The following is a 27,416-nucleotide window of genomic DNA, read 5'->3' on the forward strand; positions in this document are numbered from 1 at the left end:
CTAAATACTATTAAGATCTGCTGCACGTCATGGAGGAGAAACTCCATTTAAAGAAAAACATCAACCTACATTATAAAGTTTGCATTTTCAGGCTGACGGGTTTTAGAACATTGTGCCCAATGGTTTGATGTGTTTCAAGCAATCATTTTCCATACTTGGGTCTTCTGTGTTATTTGTATTATTACTTCCACCAAAAGCATTGTGAAAAACTCAGCATTTTAACCTAAGCTAAGCACAGCTACACTCCTCAATAAATCAACATATACACCTATTTAATTTTGTATATTGTAATTGTTTTAGATAAAGACAAACCTACACTGATAAGTTTAATTTGTTTTTAAACAACTTCAGAGTGAATAAAAGCCGCTTGACATGAAAATACTGAGGAACACTTCAGTAAGCACAAGGTATAGGTTCATTTGCTGAAGAGCATATTTCTAGTTCTACTCAAGACAAAGGGAGGTTTTGCTAGCGACTTACCTTGATGTAGGATCATACTGTAAAGGAGGAAACTGCAGCTGTTAGGTTAGATGCTGCAATACTTATCTGGACAATGGAAGTGTTCCCTAGGATACAAGCTCTAATGTACTTGTTTGGCACCACAAGCTGCTAATCCTCCTTCCAACTCTAATAAAAGGAGTGACAGTATTAAATACTAGCTCATAAAGGTAAATCAGGTTCAGAAGACATCACATTTGTTTTATGATGCATGAAAAGTATCAGTTTTACTCTGAGAAGGAAGAGGTACTTTTAATTAGCCAACCCAATCAACAAAAAGCAATATATAAAGCAGCACGTTGTATGAAAACTTAGTTATGCAATTACTTCCCCTTGTGAAAATCCTGATGGCACTGGATCAGAAAACTAATTACTTTGTGTACAACTTCTGTACCCTCAGAGAGGTCAAACATCTAAATGTAGGGAGTTATATGCAGGTAAAGCTCTGAAGGCTGAAAAGAACTATGAACTTGATTCTTCCATCACTTTAACCCATGTACAATAGGAAGTGATTCCATTTACTTAACTGGAGTTATACTCACCTTAAATTGTCAAAACAAAAAGCAGCCAAGTAACACTTTAAAGACTAGGAAAATAATTTATTAGGTGAGCTTTTGTGGGACAGACCCACTTCTTCAGACCATAGCCATACCAGAACAGACTCAACATTTAAGGCACAGAGAACCAAAAACAGTAATCAAGGAGGACAAATCAGACTAGCACTACTCCCTCTCTGTTACTATTCACCTTAAATTGGTGTGAGAGACTCAGGCTATCTTTCCTCTGCAACTGTAACCAGTACAAACACTCCGCTGGGTCAGAACAAAATAGTGGCTAGGCCCTGGGTGGGGGTACCTGACTGTTGTTTTGGTGTTCTTTGAATACAGACTGCCACCCAACAGCTCACAACACTTTGTGTCACGATTTTGTACAGACACCAACCTTCACCTGAGACACAACTGAAACCAGCATCCAAACAATAATCAAGTATTCCTGGCTCCTTCATAACTGTCTCAAAAATCTCCTTGCATTTCAGAATGCAAATGTCACAAAATACAAAAACTACTGCACATAAAACACACTGCAAATTAACGCCTTCCTCCCAAAAGCCAGAAGGACCACTAGGCAACACACAACATGCACTAAAATTTCATCCAGGCACCCACTTTTAGAAATCCCAAAACACTAATGCAAATAAAAGAGAAGTCACTTTGAAGCAAATGAGCACTGCAACTGGATAGAATAATTCTTATGTTTTGATCATTCCCTAATCTGCAATATTCTTTGAGGTGTTGATAGTACATGTAAAAGGCGACCAAATCTGTTCTCTAACCCTCTGCCCCACCCGGGGGGGGGTTCCTTTGCTGACATTGCTTCTATGTGGGAGAAGTGTAAATACACACTGCTGCTCCCTGAAAAGCCACAATAACCCCCTGCCTTGATGCCACACCGCCACCAAGCACTGGAATAATCCAGCTCCTCTGTAACCTCTCTGAGACATGCAGAGCCTCCAGCAGGCCAGTCATGTCAGCTCCAACAGATGTAAAGTCTTCTACGCTGCAGAACCCTCCCCCAACCCCTTCGGTTCGGCCTGCAATGAGAGAGACGCGTCCAGGGGGATCCCAACTCCTGTCTTCCAGAGTCGGAAGGCACGGGGGGGGGGGGGGGGGCAGACTGCAAGATGCAGCTTGCATTGCACCTCGTCTCCTACCGGTGTACAGCGCTCTCCCTCCAGCCCCTACGGAAAGTTATTACAGCCAAGATTGTTTCTGCAAGTTGGAGGTAAACATGGCTCTGGGCACACTCGGGCGCAGCGCTCCCACCCCCTGGAGAAAGCGGGCGCACATTTAAACCGCGCGCAGAGCCCGGAGCTAGACACCCATTTGGAGACGGCGCGTTTTACGGGAACTCGCCAGCCCAGCCGCCGCGGGAGGGGGGCAGATGCTGCCTTCCCCCGGCCGGCAGATCATGGCCGAGCCCCGGCTCCGCGCTCCCCCAGCACTTTCGGCAGAGTTTTCTGTCTGGTGGAGCGGGGGGCAGGCGGGTAACCCAGGCGCGGCGGCGGGAGACACCGCACCGGTGTCATTGTGTTGGAAGCGCCCCCGCCCCAGCACCTGCAGCCGCCCCGAGAGCCCGGCAGCTGGCCAGCACCCCGAGCCCAGCGCTGCGCTGAACTTACCGCATGCACGTCCCCGGCGAACTAACGCATCGGGCGCCGCAGGCTGCTCGCCTACAGCAGCTCCATATGCCGCTCGCTCGCCGGCGGGGGCAGCTTGCGGGCTCTAAGCCGCGGCTTTCTCCCTGCTGCTGCCGCCGCCGCCGCCGCCGCGATCACGAAGCATTATACAATGGAGGAGGCGGGCGGGAGAGGGAGAAGGAGCGGGAGGGGGAGGGAGCGAGGGGAGGCGCTGGCAGAGCAGCCCGTGCTCCCAGCACTTGCCATGCACCGAGAGGGACGCCAGGAGAGGCTCTGGCGAGCTCCTTGCCCTCCGGCTCACGTCGGAGCCCCGCCCCTGGGCTCCTCTCCTCCCTCCCTCCCGCCAGCGCCGCCGCCTGCTGCTGCTCCCCCGGCTCCCGCAGCGCTCAGCCTCAGCCGACTTGCACGTGCGGGAGCGCGCGGCCGCAGCGCCGGCCCCTGGCCGAGCCGGGGGGGCACCTGCCGGCCAGGGGGCGCCGCGCGGCGCAGGCGGGGACCCGGCCGGGCTGGCGCGCACCAGGCCGCCGGCCCGCGGCGCAACCACAACTATGAGAAGCATCCGAGCGAGCCGCCAGCTTGGGACCGGTCAACAAGCCCGGCTGGGACGCGGGCGAGCCGGGGGCAGCTGCCGGGAGAGCCCCGGGGCGGGCCTCCAGCGGCGGCATGTGCGGGGAGAAAGGGAAGGGCCCTCTTGGCCCCGAAGTTGCGCTGGACGGGGCACGAGGGGCTGGGAACAGACCCCCCTCCCCCCACAGGTCGCTACGCCCAGGGAGACCGAAGCCAGGATGCCTGGGTTCCACCCCCGCCTCTGGGAGGGGAGCGGGGCGGGGGTAGGGAGTCGGGACTCCTGGGTTCCATGTCCTGATCCGGGAGGAGAGAGGGTTGAGGGGGAGGGGGTATTTGGGAGCCAGGATTCCTGGGTTCCATCTCGAGCTCCTGGAGGGGAGGAGGGAGCCGGGACGCCTGGGTTCACTCCCTGGCTCTGGCCAGACCACCTTTTAAAATTCTCTCTGGGGGGGATTCAGCCCCTGGGGGATGAACACACAGACAGACTGGTGTACACTTAATATCAAGGGCAGGCTCGTCAGAATTTGTATACAATCAGCTCTAGCTTTTGTAAGCGATTGTGTTGGTACAATTTCGTAAATTCATCATAAAATCTTTGGGGGGGGTAAGCACTTGCCAACACATCCAGCCCGCAGCCCACCCCGCAAAACAGCCAGGAGAAAGCCCCACAAGTTGCACCCCTGAAGTCAAAGGAGGGACACCAGCCTGGCACTGCCCAAGCTAGGTGCTTTGCAACCTAAGAGCGCTCTAGAAATTCGTCAGCAATGTCTTGATGATCCCCCTCTTCCTTCTCAAGCCTTTATGCAGCCTCGCTATCTGTGAGGGGCAAAGGGAAGCACTAACCTAGACCAGAGGTTCTCAGCCTTTCCACTTCTCAGAGTGGGATTTGTCTGAGGCCAGGTCTACACTAGAGCAGAAGGTCGAATTAACACACGGAATTCCAGCTACAGTTGACATCTTAATTTGAGCTTCTCTGCCGTCTACACTGGGGGTAGAAATCAATTTAAGATACACAGCTCTAGCTATGAAAATTGCATAGCTAGAGTCAGCATATCTTCAAATGATTTTTGCCACCCTTACCACAGCGGGAGGTTGATAAGAGTCTGGATCTCACCAGTGCAAGGAGTACTGGGGTCGACTGTGGTGCCATGATAGATCGATTTAATACAGTCTAACCCGGTGCCCTAAACTGAACAGTGGAAGATTGACCATCACCCCACTGATAAGTATAGATGTACCCTGAGGGAGGTTGATTGGAACCTGCACTTCTGTCCCTTACTCCTAATGGGGGGCGGGGGCAGGAGTACCATGGTAGATGGGGTGTCCTGTAAGTTCGATTTAGCGCATGCCCACTAGGCACACTAAATTGACCTCTGGAAGATCAACTGCAGGAGTGTCGACCTCGATAGTGAAGATGTACTTCACCTACCCTACATTTCTCCTCATTCAAAAACTACACATTCTTTCAATAATCACGCACAAAAATACAAAAAAGTCACAGCACATTATTACTTTAAAATTGCTTACTCATTTTTACCCAATCACTGACTTGTAAATATTGTAAACAAGCCATTGTATGAAGTTAATTTGTATTGACTTCACTAGTGCTTTTTTTATGTAGCCTGTTGTGAAAGCAGGCAAATATTTAGCTGAGATGATGTATCCCCAGAAGATTTCTTTGTACAGCCCCCCCGACCCATGCATGCCCCTGGTTGAGAACCACGGACCTAGATCACAATCTTCTCTATGTCAGAGTTAAAAATGAGTTTTGCTTTTTTAAAGTTTTCTACTGTAGTTTCTAAAACTACACAGAGACAAACCAAGATGCACACATCTCCCTCAATTAACACAAAGCCACTCATAAAATTAACTGTTAATACATTGATCAATGCATTATCCAAACACTGCACAATGGAGTCCTGTGCAGTTGATGCATTATGCCCATTTTACACAAGAAATACAGAGAATTTAAGTTATATGAAAAAGGCAACAGAGCATGTGAATGGCAGTACTTGATTATTAAATTCATAGTTCACAGACTTGCTCTGGCTCACTTTAGTGCCCACCCTCCAATCTCCCCACTTCATAAAAGATGGTAAAGTGGCATTTTATAAAGCATCAAAATAGAGACAATTAAATTAGCATAGAAAATGGTGCACATTTGTTTTCTCATGTCTTGGAAATCTATTTTTACCCTGGGAAATTAATTTTGATAGTGATTTTTCTCCCGTCTGCAGAATCCTAGATTCTAAATTTGGTTTTACAGATGTATGCCCACGCACAAAATTAGGCCAAATGGGTGCATTCAAATGCCTAAAGACTTGAAGGGGTAAAAAAGCTTTGAACCATTCTGAACCATCTGCAAAGACTGTTGTAAGTTACCTAAATGTCAAAATATTTCTATACCATTTTATAAAAGGAAATATGAACACCTTACCATTTTTGCTGCAACCCCAAAAGCATCTCAGATCATTTTGGTCAACTAAACCAGTACTTTGGGACAATAAAGCTTTAAGACCTAACATAAAGGAAGTTATTAGTCATTAGTATCAAGACAAGTTCAGATATTATGTTCAAAATGTTCTGTAATTATTTCCTATCAGTCCAAATGACAGTTGTGTTGAAATTTTCCATCAGAGCACTGAAAAAGGATCATACTTTTGAAAAAAAGATAAATTGAACTGAAATTGCACTGAAGATGCATGCATATAAACTCCGCAAAGTCAGAACATTTTAAAATGAAAATGAAATGGTGAGCAACCCCTAATTATTTTACTATTTTTTATTTTTTCTACAGTAGAATTTATTTTTTAAATTTGTAGTCTGTTAGGTTAGCTTTTAATCAGTGGGAGGCAACCTGTGACTCACAGGTGGCCTGCAGACCCCCTTGGCTTCCCACCACCCCACATGCCTCCTGTGTACTGAGACACTGGAGCCCTGCATTTTCTCCATGTGATTGCCACTCCATCCCCACTCCAGCCCTTCCCTCCCAGAGCTGGCATGCCAGGAATCACTTGATTCGCGCACTCCGAAAAGTGTGAGGAGGGAGGAGGAGGAGGAGGATCAGATATGTGTGGGGCTGTGGTGGATGAGAGGCTCATGGGCCATGGTGAAACCCCAGAGGGCCATGGGCTGCTGCAGCTTGCTCATTCAGCCACTCACTGTTTGCAGTCGCCAATCCATGTTTTAGATGGTACTTAACTTCACATGCTTATATGACCAATGTTCCTTCTAATCACTCCCATCTTCCTGTGCACCAAGGCCAATGCAGACATGTGCTACCAGTAGAAACACATGCTACCAGCTGTGGGCACCCAAATAATCATCCGGGTGGCATCTGCATCTCTCCTGGGTGGCCAGCCAAGCCAGTTACGGCATTTGTACACTAGGAAAAATAGTGGACCTGAAGCATTGGCACTTTCCCATTTCCACCAGAGCTGCGTCTGCCCCCGCCAGCTTCCTCCCTCACCATCAGCCACTCACTTTGAGGAAATCCAAATAAAATAATACCTGTAATCTGCTGTGAACCAAAAGCTGCACTGAACCAGATATGCAAAGCAATTCATGAACCATTTATTGAACTTTGATAAGTAGATCATGAACTGGTTGGCAACAAGCAAAAATTAATAGTAGTCTTTCTGATGACTGGACACTATCCAGAAAACAGCATGCCTTTCTGCTGCCTTGAAAGCAGCAAATAAGTAAATGCTGAACTGAAACATTGCAAAGACTGGTAGGTTTCAGCCTTCTCAGGAGCCATTAAAATCTTTATGTACATTCAAAAATACTGTTTCACATGCTGTATCTACTCAATTTGAAGGCCAGATTTTACTCAGTTGCGTGAGTGAACACTGAGTAACCCCGTTGATTTCAGCCTATTTACACCAGAGAAACTATGGGCAGATGTGGCCTACAAAGTAAATCTAAAATTTCAAATAGCATTATGAATAGATTTTTCTCCAATATCTTTCATAAATGGCAGCCAAGGCACCAATCACTCCTACACTAGATGTGATTAGCTCCTCTATAAATGTGGAGGCCAGATTCTGATATGAGTTAGGTTAGGTGTAAATGTGCAGTAATTCCACTACTTTCAGCTAAATTATTCCACATTTACACTGGTGTAACAGCAGACTCTGACCCCAAGTGTGCTGCTTGTACGATACACACTATAGAGGTCTGCTCCAGAGAATTCAGTTTGTGTTCAGAATACAGTGTCTGCATGCTAGTGAGTTTGGTACCAACATTACTGCAGGCATGACAACAAATGTTTGCTAAAGAAGCAGCTGGGTTTGACTGATATCTAAGGGTCTAGTCAGGGCCATCCCTACCACTATGCAAAATACACAGCTGCACAGGTTACCCTAGTCACCCTGCAGTACTGTCCTTAAATGCGTGCAGTGCCGGGGGTCCCCCTCCAGCTATCATTTCCCACCCCACTCCTACTGCATGTCCTAAACCTCTGCCCTGCTCTACCTCACCCCACCCGTTCCTGCCCTCATTCTACCCTTTCCCCCATGCCTACTCCCCTAAGGGATTAGTGGGAGGGAGGGGAAGGGCTGGCACCAGCAGCAAGGGTTGGGGACATCCTGGCTCACCCGCACCAGCAGAAAATGCAACAACCCAGCCCCAGCCTACTCCACTCCATTGGTTCCCCACCACATCATTCCGCTTCCTGCAGCTGGGGAGTGTGGGGATGGGTGCATCCCTTCCCACATGGCCCCCCAACCCAATCAACACAGTTTGGAGCCAGTGGGCTGGGTCTGGATCACTCCACTTCCTGCCACCACTAGCGAGTACAGGGGCAAGCTTGACTCCTGCTGCCTCCCTGCCCTGCTTTTGCTGCCCCCGACCCAGCTCCTGCCCCTGCAGCCCCTGAGCTCAGCCCTCCTGGTGGAACTGCCACCTCCACCCCAGGGGGGGCTGTGTAGGGCACCAGCCCTGCTAGGGACAGCTGTGGGGCCAGTCTCCCAGTTACCTATTGTTTGACATAGGGCTGGAGTCTATTTCATATGACTTTTAAGCTGGTATAATGCTACTGATGTCAATGGAGTTGCTCCCTGTTTACACCGGGTGGAGAGAAAAAAATCCAACTCCTTTTGCTTATTATGATGAGTGACCCCGCTGGGCTTTTCTTGATGAGGGAGTTTTTGGTCATGTTGTAACACAAGTGTTCTCTTCAGTGGGACTTTCATGCACTGTGACCATGCACAAAAGTCCCTCCGTTGAGTGTAGTCACACATCCCATGTAGCCTAGCAGCTTCAACACAAGTGGGGTGCCACTATGTCAGGTCAGTGTGTCACTGCCAGTGTGCACAAAGGTTACACTACTTATATTAGATTACCTCACCACTGGCCCACTGCATACGTGGCTTCTCTGTAACAAAACTCCTCTGCACCAAGATCGTAAAACTGCTATCATGGCTCAAGGGAGAAATGCACCTTAGGCCCCTTGCAGTCCATCTGAAGTACATATCCCTTACGGTCGTGGCTCTCAACCATTTCAGATTATTATACTCTTGTCAGGAGTCCTATCTGTCTTGCATACCCCCAAGCTTCACCTCAGTAACCTGCTTCCAAAATCAAACATAAAACTACAAAGGGGCCACAGCACACCATTACTAAAAAACGCTTTACTATCTCCTTTTTAACATATCATTAAATATCAATTTGAATATATTGTACTTACATTTCATTTTATAGTATACAGAGCAGTGTATGAACGGGTCACAGACTCCATGAAATTTTAGTTTGTATTGACTCTGCTTGTGCTTTTGCTGTAGCCTGTTGTAAAATTAGGCAAATATCTAGTTGTGCCTATGTATGGAGATATACTCTCTCATAGGTATTTCTCCATCTACAGATACAGCTCTATTTAATAGAGCCAGAAGAGAACTTTGGAGGTCATTGAGTCCAGTCCCCTACCCCCACAGGAGGGCCTGTCACCATCTTTTTTTTAATCTATTTGCCCAAGATTCCTAAATGGCCCCCTCAAGGATTGAGCTCACAACCCTGGGTTTAGCAGGCCAATGCTCACACCACTGAGCTGTCCCTACCTGCACAGATAAAAAGACCACTCCACCCACTGACTGCCTTGAGCGATTTGACTAACTTTGTACATTTCACACTGAGCAGAGCCAAGCAATCCAACCATTCTGGATGTCAGCCCTGGGGTCGTGAACCACGCTGACAACACAGGCTCAACTTGGCTTTGGCACCTGTAATACTTTCCTTTCAGGAATCTGTGATAGTTTAAATTTGCAGTGATCCAGACAATGTCTTCAGAACAAAGCCTTATTTATTCCTCAAAGCATACAAAAGGGGGAAAACACCAGGAGGGCCACATACCGATCTCAGATACAGCAACTGGCAATGAAAGCTTAGGGTGTAAGTGCCCGTCAGCGCCGCTAAGTGTCTTTAGCAGGGAGAAGGCAGCCTGCCTTACAGCAGAAGGCTCCCTGTCTCTCTGTCCTTCAGTCACATCAGTCAGCTTTCACTGAAATTCCCTGGAACAAACCAGCAGCCCTTTAGCTCTCTAAAGACTAACAACATAATTTGTTAGGTGATGAGCTTTTGTGGGACAGACCCATTTCTTCAGAATTTCCAGATCTGAAGAAGTGGGTCTGTCCCATGAACGCTCATCACCTAATAAATTACTTTGTTAGTCTTCAAAATGCTACAGGACTGCTGGTTTGTTTTGTGAAGATAGAGATTAACATGGCTCCCTCTCTGTGAAATTCTCTGGGTAACTTCTGGCCACTCACACAATCCCTTTCCAACATCTTTGAGGTTCAGGATCCCATTTGATGTTAGGCCCAGCCTTGGAAAGAGTCAGACTCTCTAGTCTGCATGGAGCCAGCGGGTGTGTTTCTGAATTGTTAGCAACCCCCTCATTGTTTCTTCAAGGAGCTTTATCTTTGCCATTGTTTCATTTCCTGTGGCCTGGTTTCCCCCTTTACAGCCTCCTTTAACTCCTGCCATTCGAGCAGGTTACTATCAAATAGATAATCCAAGGGGCAAATGGTATTTGTGAAAAAAAAACCCCACACAGAACTCATTCTCCAAAACGCTTACAAGATCAGGAACCAGTTCTCCCAGACTAGATTCGCCAGCTTACAAACAGCGCAGTTCTGAGCTGGGAAAATAAGTTGATGGAGGCTTCCAGAACATGAAGAAATTCTGGACATTTGATCATAATCCTCCTGGGTGCATACAAGTCCCCACAGAGAGCCATTAGCAGTCACCCACAATATGTTGTGTGTGAGCAATGTTTTTCACAAAAGCCACCGCTGCTAACCTGACAATGTAGAACTAGTCTAGATGCAGAGCACAAGTCTACTAAAACATGAATGCCGCATGAGGACAGACTGGACTGTGTTTGCTACAATGGAGTCCAAGAGGAGCCTCACTCCATTGCTGTGGATGTTTTTACAAATCAAAGGCTAGATCATAACAAGGCTCACCTCTGAACTCTACTTAGGCAAACTCTGTAACTGACATCCTTACACAGAATACAAGTGTTTTCCAGAATTTATAGCAGCAGATTTTTGGTTCTTCACCTAGTAATTAGTCTTATGTACTGATAGATAGCATTTTAATACAAAGATGCATGCTGATTAGGAAATAACAACAACATTGAGGCTGGAATATTGGCTTGAACGTCTACATCTTTTACTTTTTGAAAAAGAAACAGTAAAAAAACGTTTATTAAATTTCTACTATGATCCTCTATTTATTTTAAAAATATACTGGACGCTGCAAGTTGAATCTCTCTTGTCTAGCACCCTCAGGACCTGACTGGTGCCAGACGAGGGAATTTGCTGGACGACGGGAGATCAGTATTTTCCCAGCACATTAATGACACTTCCACTGCTCACTGGACTCTTAGAAGACATTTGGGGGTACATGATTGCTGGATAACAGCACCACACAGAGCCAGGACTGGTGGTTGTAAACCAACTTTGTGGGACCATGGAAAACTTGGCCACACCCATGATCAGTGGACGCCTGGCTAAAACCATGTCGGATTATGGAATCGGCTAAAACCATGACAGATTATGGAACTGGCCAGCTGAGAGAGTTCCACATTAGAGAGGTTCAACCTGTCGCAGTTTGTGAGATTTCACCAGGTAATTCTAGTTACAAGTCTAGCTGTTGATTGTTTTCTTGCAGAATGATTTTGTATTGGACTGAATTCGAACGCCAGTATTTGGTGTTATAAAGGAATTCTTTCGCCCCTCAGGTTCTCAGTTTTTGGACACGACTGAAAACACAGGTAAATGATGCTTTTTTAAAGACACAATTTTAAAGATTTGGAAAACTAGCAATACAGGAAGGAGCCCTTAGATGGGTCACTGTATACAAGTCTGCTGAAAACAAAGGAACACACACTAAAGAAAACTATAGGAATAGTGGGCAAACACCAAATCTGTGGGCCAAATTAATCTTTGGTATAAACGGGTGTAACTCCATGGAAGCTGTTGTATAAAGCCTCCACTCAGTCTAGTACAAAGCAGATGCAAGTCCTGTACCTTTCTGCAAGCTTTGCAACAGTCATTGCCTGTATAACCCTGAAGCTTTGTTTTATAGATTTAGCTTTGCTCTCTGTAGTTATATTTTGTTTCGTAAGGTTTGTTTGTAGCAGCTGCCAGGTCTGCTTAAGTATTATAAGTTAGTAAGCAATTGTTTAAAGATACCAGAAGTCTGTAAGACATCCTGGCAGTTAGAAAAATAGGTGGGTCTGCAATTTCAATCAGAAGTATGAATGTGTGTGTGCACAAATTGAATCAGTCCCCGAAGTCAGCCTGTCTGGACAACCAGGTGCCAGCAGCACCTTAATGGCTAGAGAATAATAGGAGCTGAACCCCGCCAAGGTCCCACCCAAGAAAGGCAAAGAGGCCCCATCAAGTGACGATCAGAGTCCCATCTGCTGTTCGCTGATGACTCATGGTCATACAGAGTCCTGGGACGGGACGGTGGGACAGGATGGTCGTGTCTACACTAGCCCCAAACTTCGAAATGGCCACGCAAATGGCCATTTTGAAGTTTGCTAATGAAGTGCTGAAATGCATATTCAGTGCTTCATTAGCATGCGGACGGCCGCAGTGCTTCGAAATTGATGCGGCTCGTCCCAACGGGGCTCCTTTTTGAAAGGACCCTGCCTACTTCGAAGTCCTCTTATTCCCATGAGCAGATGGGAATAAGGGGACTTCGAAGTAGGCGGGGTCCTTTCAAAAAGGAGCCCCGTCGGGACGAGCCGCGTCAATTTCGAAGCACCGCGGCCGCCCGCATGCTAATGAAGTGCTGAATATGCATTTCAGCACTTCATTAGCAAACTTCGAAATGGCCATTTGCGTTGCCATTTCACAGTTTGGGGCTAGTATAGACGTAGCTGATAAGAGCTATTGGACTGAAACATATGAAAAGATGAGTGCAAAGCTACAAGGGTTCTTCTTGCCTTCCCCATTATGCAGGAGATAGTCTCATCTGGCTGGGGAGGCAGGAGGCGGCCCAGGGCCCCTCTGCATCTCCTTAAGATGCATGGTGCTGACTGCTCCTGAGTACTAAGCTGACAAGCGAGTCATACAACCAGCTCACTGCCCCTGGATTCATGACTGCACCAGACACACTGGACCTGCTATGCCTTGGCTTCCTCCACTGTCCCTATGTAACTCTTCACCCGCGTTGAGTTCACCTGTGTCAGTGTATGAGTGCAAGAGGGGCAGGAGTGTGTGTGGGTGTGTGCTTGAAAGCTAGGTCCCCTTTTTCCTTTAATCCAATAGTGGCATTTAATAAAATACATGAGTGTAACCCTGGGGTGGTCTCTAGTGTAAGATAAAATAACAGAAGCCACCAGAAATTCTAGTTCCAAGAGTGTCCCAAAGTGCGAACAGTCCTGCTGATTATAGACACTGTTGGGCTTACACACTAAGTAAAAAGGTCATGGCACTCAGTTTTGCTGACGCATTACTTGCCTGTGGGTCATAATCAAAGTTAGACGACCTTTCAATAACTTACTGTACAGAAAGCTCTGCAGATACTACAAGAATGATTGTAATAAAGTCATTCTGCAGGGATAGACTCCAAAAGACACATTTACTACAAGTTGAATCTACAATCTGTGACACTCTGATCTGACACATCTCCTGACATTGCTGGATCAGAAAGTCCCAGAGCCCTGAGAACTGGGAGCTCTGGATTGGCCTGGCAGGGGAGCCAGTGGCCTGCAGAGTGGTTGGCAGCCAGGAGGGTAGCCTAGCAGTGGGGCTGGAGGCCACCAGAGGACTGATCTCCCCTGGTCTGCAACTGCTCAGGTCCCAAGGATACCAGAACTAGGGAGATGGAACCTGCAGTGTAGAAACACCCAACAAAGATCCTTAACCTCCTAAAGTACAGTTGGGTTCTTTCTACATGGGCAAGACCAAACATGATAACATATTTGGGTCATTACCATGAACAAGGCTTAAACACCATAAATATGTTGTCATGAATAGGACCAGATAGTAATCACAAGCAAGATTTGACTAGCGTGGCTGACAGAGAGAAATGTCTTGGCTCACATTTATCAACAGGGATGATTGTTGCTCGTGAAAGTTCCATCACAGGAAGGATAAAGCCTAGATGCTGATGTGGACATTAAACTCTTCATGTCAGACCTCCAACATGGGCTTGTTTAAATTTGCTACAAATGTGCTTGTGCCAAAGAACAAATTTCTGTCTAGTTCACATGTGAACATGCATATACATCAGTGATGAGCAATCCAGGCTAGTGAGTGGGCCACGAGGGCCCCTCCTTCATCTCAGACGGTTGCAAGATTGTAATAACCAGGATGGTCTCGCAGTTAGTTTTGCTAACTGCACTTGTGCACCTATAATTTGTGGGATGAACCATAGCCGCGCTTCGATTGGATGCAGAGGGAGCACACGGCTCTCACAGTCAATGTTGTGTGCAATCAGCATGCACCTTGCTTCATGTGCGTCACTTCAGTACTACTGGTAGGAAAAAGTGACATGGATATAAACAAGTGGAAAATGGCAACCCTGCACATGGGCAACGATAAACAAAATGTCTCGCAGGCCACACACAAAACCCTGATGGGCCTCATGTGGCCAGCAGGCCACAGGCCCCCCCACCACCACTGACACACATGTATACATCGAATGGATGAACTTATTCCTACCTACTTCTGCTTATAAAACCACCAACGGCACATCAAAGCTAAGTTTTCGTAGCCTTTCTGAGGTTTTGCATGGCATTCAAAACTTTAGGAAACCTCGCAGGGAGTACAGCTTCATGAGGTGCCAACTGACTGATACGAAGGCATTTTGTTAATCTGTAATGATATCACCTTCCCACCCACCTACCCACCCCAAAAAAGTGCAAAATGAAAACCATCATCCTGCAAACCTGGAATTATCCAAGGAGCTGCTCAACCCGGGAAGGAGCTCCACTAGCTGTTCGCCACCTGTCTGGGCTCAGGAGGAATTTGCACATTTATGGACTGTTGCCACACAGGAAATAATCTGGGGGTACATTTTTTATCAGCATCCAAATACATGCGAGGGGAATTGTGACCTGGCCCATGGGTGCCTCTCACTCAGATTTAACCTACCTGGACTCACATCCTTATGACGGCTGGACAAAACGCCACTGGGCGCAAGAGACTGCAGAGCCTGGAGCAGGGAGGAAAGCTCAGCCAGTCTCATAGGACAGGAGCTGCCAGGCAACCCTTTGAAATACTCCGGAAGCGCAATGTTGGGTCCCATCACATAGGCTGAGAAACTCTGCTCTGCACAGCATTCCCTTCCGGAAACAAAGAAATCCCACAAGTGGAAACCACACCACCAAACTTAGGGGAAAAAAGGGTCTGGCAGCAACTAGCACAAGAACATCAGGTGAAGCATCAACTCCCATTGCTGTCTTGTTCCGTTATCAATAGCAACACAGCAGACATAGTCCAAATTCATCAAACCGATGCATTAAATTACACGTCAGTACTTCTTCACCTTCTCCTTCCTTTTTATAAAAAAATAAGATGCAGAATTATTTAAATCCATATAAGCCAATAAACCACCATGTCTGATACTTTACCAACTACAACTACAATAATGACTCACTTGGCCTCATCAGATTTAGCTGTGTTAGTGAGAAGCCGAGTCAGCAAAATCCAGGACTGTAGATGCAGGTAAATTTCTACTGGTCTGTGGCAGTGACTTTTGCACTCCCAGCACCACCTGAAATCATCATTGCAATGATTGTTAACAGATTACCACCTGCATGATTCAATAAAAAGGACCAGACAGATCATAAATGTATATATTTCCCTTGAATAATTTTCAGTTCTTTCCCACTTCCAATGACAGAGTGACCAAGAGAGCAGCTCTCCCACTACAGCGACCACACCTGGAGAATGTAAGACTGAAGGCTGTACAAATCACCTTTTGTGAATTGGAGGCAAAATATAATAGGCACATGGACAGACAAGCACCAGTGTCCATTGCAAGGAAGAAAAAAGCAGCAGGGACTCAAACTTTACCCCAAAGGGCCACGTACTCCCACACCCTATACCTGACCAAGCACAGGACAGCCAAAGCCACCAGAATCTGGCAGGGGGCACGGCAGTGGGAGGAGGCAGTTCTGTTAGTCTAACCCCACCTCTCTGCTCTCAGAGTCCAACAGGGATTCAGAGGAAGGAAAGGAGATATTACTGAGGCAGGATGGCATCAGCTGGGGAGGCAGCTGCAGTACACAGCAGGCTCCTTCTTGAGGCTGGTGGCATTCTCTGAGCTGAAAGCTTCCCAGCAGCAGTTAACGCCTGTTTTTGCACTTTTATGCCCACAAGGGAGTGGGGGAAGGAGAGGCAATACAGGACACTGGTGCAGGAGATGTGGGGGAGCCAATGACAAGGCAGAGAGCCCTCCTGCCCAGTCCAGAAAACACAAAGGAGGGGCTGAGTCCCAAGCCCAGTACCTGACATTCAGCTGCCTTGCTAAGGGCCAAGCTCCCTTGACTCTAATGTTCAGCCATAGTCACAGTGACAACAGTAGCAGCAAGGCACATCTTTCAAGTGCTACCTGCCTGGCTCCTCACCTTCCCCATCCCCAGTCAGTGATCACCTGCCGGTAGCTCCCCCAGAAGGCAACTCTCTCTCAGCTGATATGTCGAGATTCCAAAAATGCAAGTGCCGTATTCTTAAGGTAAGTAATGATGGTGTCAACTGAAAAAGCTGTCTCCTAAAAATGACCAGCACTACTTGCTTGTCCCTTAGTGTTCCAGACAGCTTATTTATCGCATTAAAAAGGGAGGCCCAGGGTTGTTTTCCTTTAAAAACACATTTGCTTTTGAATAATATTGTCATCTTCCCACCCCCACAAGGTTCAGCTCAAACCCTTGACAACTCCAATGCATTTTTGGTTGCCTCTTTTGTTAGCTTTCTTTTGGTGGGGGGCGGAGTAATGGAAGAAAACACATTTGTTGTCTTGACCTTTGGGAATGCGAGTTCTCCCCCTCTTTACTGGGTGAACCTTCACCTGAAGTAAGTGGAAACAGGGAGATCTTTCAGAAATAAGCCTTAAAAAGTTTTAGTCACAGTTTTTTGCTAGCTTGCAGTCATTCAGTAGCTAGGTGGTTCTAAATAAAGAATTCTAGTCAACAACAGGAAATAACTCCCACAGAAAAAAGGGCAGAATACAAACTCTCACCAACCCTTGTACACAGCTCACAACGGCCTTTTGTTTCATGCACAGTATGTCTTAAAATCTTTACTTTTCAGAACATGTTCTTACTAAAAAGTTCCTTGAACAAGGTTTTCAAAGTGAACTTGTTCTCAGACATTTTACAAGTGCCTGATTTTCAGAAAGTGCCATGGCACCTGCTGTCTAAAAAAATCAGACCTTTTTAAACAGTGTCTCAAGTTGCAAACACCACAAGTCACAGCCATTTTTAACAAGTTTTTATCTAGAACAGTGATGGGCAACCTGCAATCCACGGACCCCTGCCTGTCCCTCTCCCCCACGCATGTCTCACACACTGGTGCACCAGACCCCACACTTCCTATGCCTTCCCCTCCCTCCCCGCAGTTTCAGAGGAGCCACGAATCACCTGATTTGCGCTGTCGCTGCTCCTCCCCCTCCATCTCAGAGCTGGAAGGCAGCAGATCAGCTGTTCGCGGTGTTCCAGATCCGGGAGAGAGGAGTGGGGACAGCGTGCAAATCAGGCACTTCATATGCTGGGAGGGAGGGGAAGAAGCAGGTAAGTTCCAGGCTCCAGTACCCCAGCGTGTGAGAGGTGTGTGGAGGAGAAGGCAGCTGGGGGGCTATGGGGCCGCAAGTGAAACCCCAGTGGGCTGTAGGTGGGGCACTCATGCACTACTCCCTGATCTAGAATGATCTACTTATAAATTACATGTTATTCCCCTTTAAAGTTGCTGGGCCCTGGGGCAGCTGGAGACACTCTTCAGTTGCTTGCTTCTTCACTTGGTCTAATTACCTCCAACGAGACAAGAGGTTACCAGGATCTGGCCTGATAAGCAACACAAACAACAGTACAAATCTTAGTTTACATGTTCTGGCAGGGGGAGGGGGAAGAAATATGTACACAGTTTCTTTTTGTACCAAATTTCTGTAATTCAGATTAGCCACTCCAGATTGATGGGCTGCTCTAGGCTTCACGCCACAAAATTAAAACAGAAGGAAGGGGAAGATCAGTCTAGCCTTGAAGTTCAGCGTTTCAGGAGGAAAATGCAAAGAAAAACTATCCCATCTTCATGAGTCAGCTGAAATGGAAGAATTCTGGGAGGGTGACTTGAGGGCTTCTCTGCACAAGCATTTAGCTCATGGCAAACAAGGGTGCAAATCTGTGTCACATTAACCCACTGCACGCTGCCTAACTCCATGGATCCTAGTTCCTTTGTGTGCTTTGATTTAGTTCCCCTTTGAAATGGGACTAAATCAAAACTCATTAAGGAATTATCAGTGTGCATCAGCAGAGGCCACCCTGGCCACTAGTGCATGGTAGATTTAAACTACAGTTCGTCACGAATTAAATCAGGAGTGGCCAGCCAGTTAGAGATGAAAAGCCAAAATAGCTGTGGATAGAGTGCAAAGAGCCACATATTATATATTTATTGTTATCGATCTATATCTATAGATATATATAAAATACATAATACTTGGCTCAATGCCCTCCTGCAGAGCCAGGCACTCCCAGCCCCCAGCTCTAACCCAATCCCCCTCCCCTCCCCTCCCCCAGAGCCAGGCACCTCCAGCCCCTGGCTCTTACCCAATTCCGATGCCTTCCCCCCAGAGCCAGGCACTCCCAACCCCTCTCACTCTTAACTCGATGCCAGCAACTCACCAGAGCCGCCGCCACGTGCTTCTCTCAAGTGCTGGGGTGCGTGTTCAGAGCAGTGGATGGCAGTCCTGGCGCATGGCTTCAAGGAGGAGCCACATGCAGCTGGAGAGCTGTGGGTTGGCCACCCCTGAACTAAATGTTTGTGTACACGAGCCCTAACTCATGAGAAGTCCAACACAGTGTGGCCTAGGTGGGAAACAGAAGTAGGTCTACACATTGCTAGGTGGGAGACCTGCCTTTGTCGTTTCCAAAGCTGGCTGGGCCTGGATTTGGAGGTAGATCCAGCGCTCTGTAACTTTCCTCACCAGTAGGAAATTTCCCCTCCCATCCACACTGCACAGCAAACCTCTGCTGTGTACCTATCTATCTCACCCCATCATTAGCTAACAAGGCGAGAAAACTAATAGCAAACCTTAGTCCTAACCGGGGTGAAAATAAGTTCCAGGACTTACCGGTATGCAGCCTGGGGCAGTTGGATTCCCGGGCAACATAGAGGGGAGGCAGCTCTGGGCCCTCTGGAAGGGGTGGAGCTGGGGACCAGCAGGTGAGAGCCCAGGGAATCCTGCAGCAATCTGAAGGGTCCAGGGGCTCTGGCTGCTGTTAAAATTGCTGAGCCCCAGAGGAGCTGCCAGTTTGGCCTTGCCCTACCTGCCACCCATGACAGCTTTGTCAGACTCTACAGCAAAGCTGCGATGGGAGCGGGATGGGCTGGGAGAAAGGGTGGGAAGTAGCAGGGGCAGTAACATTAAATGTTGGCTGTGTGTGGGCTGGTACTGGCAGCCACTCCTTTCTGGTGAACTCTACTGGCCCATTGTCACCCCTGGTCCTCAATGACAGCAATGAAAACTCTGCAGCCAAAAAGCTCACACTAGCAGAGTTGCCTATGTCTAGTCTACAGCATCTAGAGAACATACACAAATCATACACGTTCAGAAATAACCACCTCCGCATTCAAGTAACAGCCACTAAGGAAACCTGGGTAGAGTGAGCATCCATCCCATTGTGGCTGGGACAGTCCTGTACTTCAGGCGCCAGGAAGGTGTAGGCACAGCTGCTGGCTAGAGAGCACATGCTTAACAGCCACGTGGCTGGGAAGGGAGCTAGCAGGGGGCCCGGACGTAGCAGGCATGTTGGGGTGCAGAGGTAATGTCCCCTTCTAAGACGGGTCCTGGTTCCCCCGCAACCGCCCCTCCAGCTAGGGAGATCCTCCCCCTCCTGAGGCAGAGCTGCCTCCCCGTTCCCAGCTCCCCATGGCTTGGGAAAGCTAAGAGGCACCCCACCAGCTCAGCTGCTGCCCCGTTCCCAGCTCCCTGTGGCTCATGTGAGCCGGGAGGATCCCTGGCCCAGCAGCTGCCTCCTCCATAGCTCCCTGCAGCTTGGCGAAGCCAGGAACCGCATGACCTGCAGGTTTGCAGCCCCGCTCCCAGCTCCGCACAGCATGGGAAGAAGCCAGGAGCCTCACCCATGGGGTGGTAGCCCTGTTCCCGGTGCCTGGAGGCACGGGGCAGCCAGAGACATCCCCTGTAGCGCAGCAGTCCTGTTCCTGGTGTCTGACAGCCCCCCCCACCCCCCCGACAGCCTCTGTAACCAGGGAGCTCCCTCCTGGGGCGGCAACCTGGTTTCAGCACCCCGTGGCACGGAGCAGACAGGGAGCACCCCCCCCAGAGTGTCCCGTATTTGACCTAGGGAAATATGGTCTCCCTAAACCTGGGTCAATAATGTGCATGTTTTAGAAGTCCTTCAATTTTCATTTACTTTGTGATTGCCAACAATCTGGCAGCAAAACTGACAAGGACTTGGGTAATCCCTATGCTCTTACTGAAAGCTTTCTGTTCCTAGCCTCAATTAAAGAAGGTACAATCTGTTCTGTCAGGAAGAGATTTTAAATTAAAAAATTTCTCTCCAGAAAAAATAAGGCTTTTGACCCCAGGGTGGATTATCACACTGTTACAAGACGGACTGGGCTCTTTAAGGAACTGGTCCTACACACCTGTGTCACATTAACAGCCTCATGTTGTGGCCTGATGGAGGACGGGGGTCCTTAATCATATGAGGACGCTACAGTGAGAGGGAGAGGAAGCTGAGGCAGAGAGCAAGAGGTTCCTGCAGAGACCCTGACTAGGAGAAGGGCTTGGGCCTAGAAGCACAAGTCAGACAGCTGAGGAAGGCTGAGGGCCAGAAGTGCAGATGGTTTTGACCGCTCACGCCTCAAAGCTGGAGAGCAATGAGCACCAGGATGTTGGTCAGACTCTTTGGTGGAGAAATAGTAGTAAAACTACTGGGGAGTTCTTGCTGCAAAGAAGATGGAAGGACTCCACCTAGAAGCCCTTAAAAAGTAGGCTGGGATTGGAGAAGAGGCCCAGGACTGGCAGAGCTGAGGAGGTGCTGCTTTGATGGACTGTATTCTGGGAATAACAAGTAGTCCTTGGGCACCTTAGAGAGACTAACAATTTTTTTTTAAAGGTTTCATGCACTTGAAATTGTTTTGTGTTAATAAATCCAGTTCCCAGTGAGGGGTCTACCGGCCAGGAGAAGGCTTTTATCAGAATGCTTACAGGGCTAGAAGAGGGGTAAAACACAGGCAGGGATTAACCCAGTGATGTCTAACCATGAGGGGACACCAGAGGAACTTCAACATGTGTGTATTTATTGTGGATTTAGGACTCAAATCTAGCACCTTTACTTCAGTTCAGTAGTACTTGACTCCATAAAAAAATTGATTTCTTACCGCATGGCAGAATCAGGTCAAAAGATTAAGGGACTGATCATCACTCATCAAATGGTACCATTTACTTCACTGGGACTACTTGTGGGAATAAGGATTACTTCGGTGAGGGAAGATTGCAGCATTGGTCCCCATGTAATACCATGCATACTGTGAAACATACAAATACATGGATTATTAACCCAGTTGTCCCCTGTAGATCTCTTACGCAAAATAGACAGACAGTTTTAAAATGCGTATTATTTGCAAATTACCATGTGTTTAGCTACGTTTAGGATAGTGTTATGATTTGTCAACATACATACATACTTAGAAATCACATTTTAGAGTTGCATATCTCAAGCATTTCAGCTTCAAAATGCCAGTGTGATTATACCACATTATAACTTAATCCCAAAACAAATTTGATTTTAAAAAAAACTTAAAGCCCAGTTTGACTCACACCACTGCGAGATGTCAGTTTGCATTGGGAAACTTAGATTTTTAGATTTTTCCCTCCAAACATTCCTTTAAAATTTACAGAAAAGTCAAATCAAAACAAAAACTGGCTTTTGATCTGAAAATTCATCTTGGGCTGAAACTTTATGGCTGTGTTATGACCCTTAAAAAAGGAAGCGTACAGAATGTTGACATCATGGTCTTTACTGCTGTAGAGAAGCCCTGGTGGTCACTTCTCCGGTAAGGGGACCTGACTTTAGCACTTTCAAAAGGAAGAAGAACAAAGCAGAAAAACAAATAAGTATCCACCAGCAGAAAGTTGACAAGCTCTCAGCTGCTGGCTGAAATACTATTTCAGTTGATTATCTGACTCTTGAACAAGTACTATATTCCCAGTGATATTTCAGCCCACATACACTGACACACACAATGTCTAAAACTGCTGTGATTCATCTTCACTTCTAGTCATGCTCACAAGTGACGTGGCATGCTATATGCGCCTTCCATAACTGCGTAATTTAGCTTCATTTTCCTCAGCCCCCACCTTGCATTAAGTGACGCTCCAACAAAACACAGTCATCCACCTCCAACTCATCCTCCTACCTGCTCAGAGGATGCATACAGCAGGAGAGTGATGAATAGAAAAAAGGATGACAAAGGTACAGTGAATTGTTAGAAAGCTTTCTAACATCTTCCGGGAGTTGAAAATAGGGATAATAATGGAAATAGTCACTGTATAGTGCAGTATTGTTGTAGCAGCAGTTGCATTTATCTTAATTATTACACATTTCATATTTAGTGACCTTGCCTTTAAGGGGCTTTTGGATTAAAGATGACACAATCCCAGTTTCATGAAGGCAGCTATGATGCCAGCTGCTTCCTACCTTGTAGCCACCACGAGCTTTCCTGCTCTGACTAGGCACAAGAGTAGTGAAACCTTCATCCCAGTCCCATTGGTGATCTCTTATTTCCAGGCATCCAATGGCTGCCAGCCATTATGAATTACACGTGCTGGTTTTGTGAGCCAGCTTACAGATCACAGAAGACTCCACTCACTGCTGACATTAGGCTGAGATTGAGCAGAAACGAAAAAGACAAGCTTTCTATCTGAGAAACTGTATGATCTCACTGACATTCAAACTACACCCCAGTCACAGAAATACATTTTACAGTGTCATTCTAAAACTACTTAGCAGAGTAGAGATTCTTCAGCATATAAATGGTGTGTGATTTAGAAAATCTTACATCCCTTTGCTAACACTCCCAACTTCTCTTGTAACTAGATGGAGGGAATAAACACTTGGTTTTATTTATCTGTTTTCAACTGAAAAAAAACCCAAGAAAAATAAAAGATTAGTCGTGTTTCTTGCAGCCACAGGAGAAGACCCCCCCCACACCCCCAACAAAATGAGTCACCTCACTTTCTTTAAAGTTTGATTTAGATCAGCTGCATGACTTCCCTCCCACCCCCAGGTGGTATGAATCTGGGAAAGAGGCAATTAGCTTCCGGAGACAGGAGGGGAGAGACAGTTCTGAAATAATATGGTGTTAGGGGCCACAGAAGTTCCTAGGTAAATGTAGAACAGAAAAGAGCAAACCGCACATTCAGAGAATGGGTAAGTTCTTCCATTTAAGGGTCACTGTGTCTGCTTGTCTGTCACCACCACCCACAAAACTTGCCAGCTAGCCAGTTTCACATTCCCCATTCACAATCCTAGCTGACTCTACACTAGCAGGCTGGAGCAGAGATTAAGTTCCTTATCTACCCATGGGCCCTCCTTGGCTGGCTGAACTGTCATTCAGCTCTTCCTGACCTGGCGTGCCAGCCAGCTTTCTGCTACCCCACTAGCTGTTGCTGGGCACGTGTGATTGACAGGCGTGAGTGCAATGCCTGCTGGGGTGTACAAGCTGGCTGACAGGTCAAGACCCAGTGAATGAAGCTCGTGAGGCAAAACGAGTTATCCACAGCCTGCAAAGTTGCATCCCAGCGGTATGACTGGCTCGTTAAGCAAGTTCAACTCAAACGACATGGCATGTTGTAGAGGTTGTGTCTATAGCAGTCTGCTTGCTGTACCCCCTGTGCTCCACTTCTTTTGCCAAAGCCCCGATGTGGTGAGAGCCACTCTGGATTTTCTTAAGGTACATTTTGTGACACTCCATGGGCTCACTTCGTGGCCATCACAGTTTAACTATCCCGCATTCCACCGAAGAACCTGCTTTCTGCAGGGCTCACCCAGTCTGGCTTGTAGGCCATCTGAGAGCACAATCCATTTTCTTGCATTCTTTGCTCCTGCCCCCTCCTATCCTAGTGCTCATGAAGTCCTCACAAACAAGTGAATGAGTTGCCACAGCTTTGTGGGGTGAGCGGTCACTGGCAGGAAGCTGCCTGGGTGAGTGTTAGCTGTACAGCAGTGGCTCAGCGTTATGAACTGGCTGGACAGCTACTCCCTTCCTTCGGAACCAGAAGTACACAGTCAGGCAGCAGCAGAGACGACCAAACTAAAAGTGCAGCTATAGTACAGTACTGTGTTAAACTACTAAAAAAACATGCCCAACGGGAAAGTAACATTTTTCTTTCACACAGGTACCGTTTCAATGTTGTATGAAGTCGATGTTCAGTTGTAAACTTGAATAAAGAGCCATAATGCTTTGTTCAGAGCGACGAACGCTTCCAAGTTACCAATCACCCCCATTTCCAAGGCATTTGTAACCACTGAGGTGCTACTGCATGTGGGAGCTGGAGGAACACCTAGCCCTAAGTGGAGAGGCTACTGGCTGATATGGCAAGGCGCAGTGAATGAAGCTCAGGAGGCAAAGCAAGTTATCCATAGCCTGCATAGTTACATTCCAGTAGCCCGACTGGCCTGGAATTCAGCACTTCTCAGCAAGCAAGTTCAGTTCAAATCAAACAGCACGTCAGATATGAGATAGGGCTCTGTGCATAGTACATTAAGCCCCCAAAAACTTCAGGGGAGTTTAACAGCAGTAGAGGAGTTAACACCTAAGCACTCAAAGACAATTGGGATGTGTGTAAAGGACAGTCCAAACAGCCTGTGAGAGTATGTCCGTGTTATAATCCAAGGTGTGAACATAGCAGGGGTAGGTACAGCCACATTAGCATGGCTACAAAGAGCCGCGTTGTACAAGTAAGCTGGGGAGCCTGGGTGTATGCTCCTGTTGCTAGTTATTGCCAAAGCTGATGGTGCTACACAACACTATTTTAAGATGCAATGTCTACCTGTCTCTGCAATCACACCTCGGGTTGCAATGCAGACCTATTCTAAGAGACAGTCTCTATCTCAAAGAACTTGCAAACTAAAGAGACAAGACAAGGACTAGGAGAAAAGGAGGATTAACCCCACCATAGAAATGGGGGACTGAGGCACAGAAATTAAGTGACTTGTCAAAGGTCATTCAGGAAGCCCAGAAGTTGGACTCTGAACCCTGATTTCTTGTACCTCAGTGCCTTAGCCACAAATCAATCTTTCCTCTAAATGCCTAGTCTATAAACCAGATTGTTAAGGCCTTCAGGGCAGGAACCTTCTCTCTTGCTTTTCTATTTTAGGTAGTGTTCACTCTAGCTTCCTCATTCTGGTACATACAGTAAGGTCTCAGAGTACGTGACTTCACTCTTATGTGTCTGACCCTGACTCCTATTGTAAACCCTGTAGTGCGATTCCCAGTTGCACTTTACTCGCTCCCCCCGCCCTGGCTCCACCCCACTGGCTCTGCACAGCCTAGGCTCAGCCCCCCACAACTCTGCTCACCACTCGCACTTAGCTCCTGTGCATCCCCAACCCCTGCTTCTGGCTCACCACCCCCTCAGGTGCGACTCCAACTCAACCTCCCTGGTCCCTGTTCAATACCTCCTGCTAGCTGACTGCCCACGCATGGCGCTGGCTCACCATCCCTCACGCATGGCTCCAGTTCATCCTATATCCCCTTCCCCGGTTTAAACCCCTCGCATGTGGCCCCGTTTCCATACTCCTGCCCCAGTTTAAACCCCCCGTGCGCAGCTCTGGTTCAACCCCCCCACGCGCAGCCCCAGTTCAACCCCCCACCCCCAGTTCAACCCCCGACAGCTCACCACCCATGCCCGGCTCTGGCTCTGGCTCAACACCCCCTCCCCGCCCCGCCCCGCCCCGGTCCAGCTCACGGCTCTGGCTCACCTGCCGGCTTCAGCTCCGGCTCACCCTCCACTCCCTGCCCTGGTTAAAACCCCCCACACGTGGATCCAATTCAACCTTCTCGCACGTGGCCCCGTTTCCATCCTCCTGCCCTGGTTTAAACTCCCACATGCAGCTCCAATTCAAACCCTCCCATCCCCAGTTCACCCCCACTGCTGTCTCACCACCCGTGCCTGGCTCTGGCTCTGGCTCCGGTTCAACCTCCCGCCATGTCCTGGCTCAGTGCCCAAGAAGGGCTCTGACTCACCATCCCGCACACAGCTTCAGCTTAACTCCACCCCTCTTCCCCCCTGCAGCCCTACCCCACCCCAGCCTTATCCCCCCCGACCTCCCATGGCCCCAACCCAACGCCAGGTTTAAGCCTCCCCAACTACCCCCCTACTCCAGGACTTACCTTTCCGCTGCTTGCCTGGTTGCAGAACACGTGTTCTGCTGGGGAAAAAGCCAGACTGCCACTTACGTGAAATCCAGGTTACATGAGGGTGCATGGAACAGAACCCTCACGTTCTCTGGGACCTTACTGTACATCTAGCTCAGGGGTGAGCAAAATGGGGGGTGGCCCTTGGGGGGGTGGGGGGGGGGCTGAAATTTCATAAGGGGAGGCAATACCAGTAGCTGCTGGATCTCAGGCTCATCCAGCACATGAAAAATGTTGAAATATGTTGCTGTTTTTAGATATTTGTATTCAAATGTATGTACCGATTAATAAAGATTTACATTCTACAGACTTAGTTCCTTATGCATGCCAAAAGGGGTTACCACACCCTCCTGCCCTGCCCCCTACAAAGATATGGGGTAGTGGTAGCTCCATGGTTTAAGCATTGGCCTGCTAAACCTAGGGTTGTAAGTTCAATCCTTTAGCAGTCTGGGGCAAATAGATAAAAAAAACAAACCAACAACTTCCATTGGTTTGGATTACATTGCAGGGACCAAAAGTGGAGCCTACTGTAAAAAAGCTTGCGCACCCCGATCTCGATGGACTATGTGGCACTCTCAAAGCATCCCAAATTGGCCTCCCCAAGCCTCAGAGAACATAGTTACCTTGTTATTTCAGCTCTTCCTGTCTCAAGGTCTGAAAGCTGTTGGCTTCCCATATGTTAATGCATTGTGTTGTCAGCCCAGCCTATTTTATTTGATTTAATTTACTCAAGAAGGTAAACGGCAGACCTCGTTGAGCAAAGGTTTACAATGTGATCTGAGAAACAGCAGTCATCATTAGATGCAATGGCCAAAAAAATCCACCAGGGAAATGATGTTAATTTATGGGGATTTTCCCTTCCCTCCTCCAGCAAATGTTAGAGCCAAGAAATTCAGAATGAGCCGCTGTTAAATACCTCCCGGTGACATTGACAAAATGGGTTGGTTCGTCCACTGTTCTCCTAACAACAGAGTTTACAGTTCTCTGAAACATGAAAAAAAGATGCTTCGGTGCCTATGTGAAGATGCAGAATT

General features: G+C 47.6%; 1 protein-coding gene across 9 annotated transcripts in view; it reads right to left on the reverse strand.

The window, feature by feature from the left end:
- SERTAD2 (SERTA domain containing 2) overlaps window positions 1–27,416 on the reverse strand; it is a 115,765-nt gene that overhangs the window by 23,105 nt on the left and 65,244 nt on the right. For 3 of the 9 annotated variants that reach the window (XM_074989415.1, XM_074989416.1, XM_074989419.1), the window contains one exon: window positions 21,343–21,489. The exons of 2 other annotated variants lie outside the window; for them this stretch is intronic. In XM_074989415.1, coding sequence (XP_074845516.1) covers window positions 21,343–21,347 — 5 coding nt within the window. In that variant the 5' untranslated portion in view covers window positions 21,348–21,489. Of the gene's footprint in view, window positions 1–480; window positions 806–2,677; window positions 2,923–21,342; window positions 21,490–27,416 lie in introns of those variants that run through there. 4 more of the 9 variants (XM_074989420.1, XM_074989425.1, XM_074989422.1 and 1 more) reach the window with 2 other exon arrangements.

This window comes from Carettochelys insculpta, chromosome 3 (genome assembly GCF_033958435.1).
Source record: "Carettochelys insculpta isolate YL-2023 chromosome 3, ASM3395843v1, whole genome shotgun sequence".
Taxonomy (NCBI): Eukaryota; Metazoa; Chordata; order Testudines; family Carettochelyidae; genus Carettochelys; species Carettochelys insculpta.